Source organism: Corvus brachyrhynchos, unplaced genomic scaffold (genome assembly GCF_000691975.1).
Source record: "Corvus brachyrhynchos isolate BGI_N302 unplaced genomic scaffold, ASM69197v1 scaffold165, whole genome shotgun sequence".
Classification (NCBI taxonomy): domain Eukaryota; kingdom Metazoa; phylum Chordata; class Aves; order Passeriformes; family Corvidae; genus Corvus; species Corvus brachyrhynchos.
In genome coordinates this window covers 51,979-52,924 of record NW_008238315.1, presented here as the reverse complement: position 1 = coordinate 52,924, position 946 = coordinate 51,979, and the positions used below count along the sequence as shown (strand labels likewise).

The 946-nt window shown below is 55.6% G+C and overlaps 1 protein-coding gene across 1 annotated transcript in view; it reads left to right on the top strand.

Annotated features, from left to right (window-relative positions):
• The window catches only part of FNBP4 (formin binding protein 4), a gene marked incomplete at its 5' end in the record, with an annotated part of 10,713 nt that overhangs the window by 7,975 nt on the left and 1,792 nt on the right, over positions 1–946 (top strand). The window contains 1 exon segment of the mRNA XM_017733743.1: positions 35–168. Within this exon segment, the coding sequence (XP_017589232.1) occupies positions 35–168 (134 nt within the window).

Below are 946 nucleotides of genomic sequence, written 5' to 3'. Positions count from 1 at the left end.
GCCTCACCGTCTTCCCCCGGTTCTTGCCCTCTAGACCCGCATTGCAGACTGGCGAGAAGGTGCTCTCAATGGAAACTACCTCAAACGCAAACTCCAAGACGCAGCCGAACAGCTTAAACAATACGAAATAAACGCCACCCCTAAAGGCTGGTCCTGCCACTGGGACAGGTACGCGCTCTCCTCCTTTCTCACCTTTCATCTCTGACATCTCAGACATGATTTGTGACCATCAACCACCCGACGACGCTGGCGCCGTCCCTCTGGCAGACTGAGAGCGGCTTCTGTTAGTGCTGGGCAGGCAGAGAAACGTCCGGCACTCGCAGAGTTTGGGCCGGCCACCAAACTGGAGGATCCAAACGGAGTGCCCAGTGCTTTGCGACGGAGCCGATTCCTTGACGGACAGAGCTGGTTGTCCCTCTCGCGAGTGTCCAGCGCTGTGGAGGGCGGGCCTGGGGGGTCGCGCATGCGAGAGCTCTGTGAACTTTGCAGGATCTCTGGATCAACTCTTCTGACCAACAGCTCTTCCAAAGGACAAACTTCAACTCACCGACGGAATGAAGAACAAGATTTCTGTCTCCTGCCAGCAGGTCAGACCCAAACATTTCTTTGTCTATTTGGCTTTCTTGATTAATTTTCCTTTGTTTGAAATCTTTGCTCTTTTGTTTTTCAGCTCCCAGATCCGCTCCCTCTCTCTAGCATTCACTGTGTGTTTGACACCAAGAGTATCATAAAAAACTCTGCGCACCACGGGGTAGGGGGGCAGCCGCTTCCCTCCATTGGGCTGTTCCCTGGTGCCTCTTCTCGGAGGGCGACTTTCGGCCAAGGCCATGCTGAAAGTCCCGATGTTAGCAAGACGTCGCCGGCGTTCCCGGCCCTCCCCTCCCTCGGAGTGGGGGGCTCAGGGCGACATTCCCGCAGCCAGCGATAGCAAATAGCTTTGAGCGTG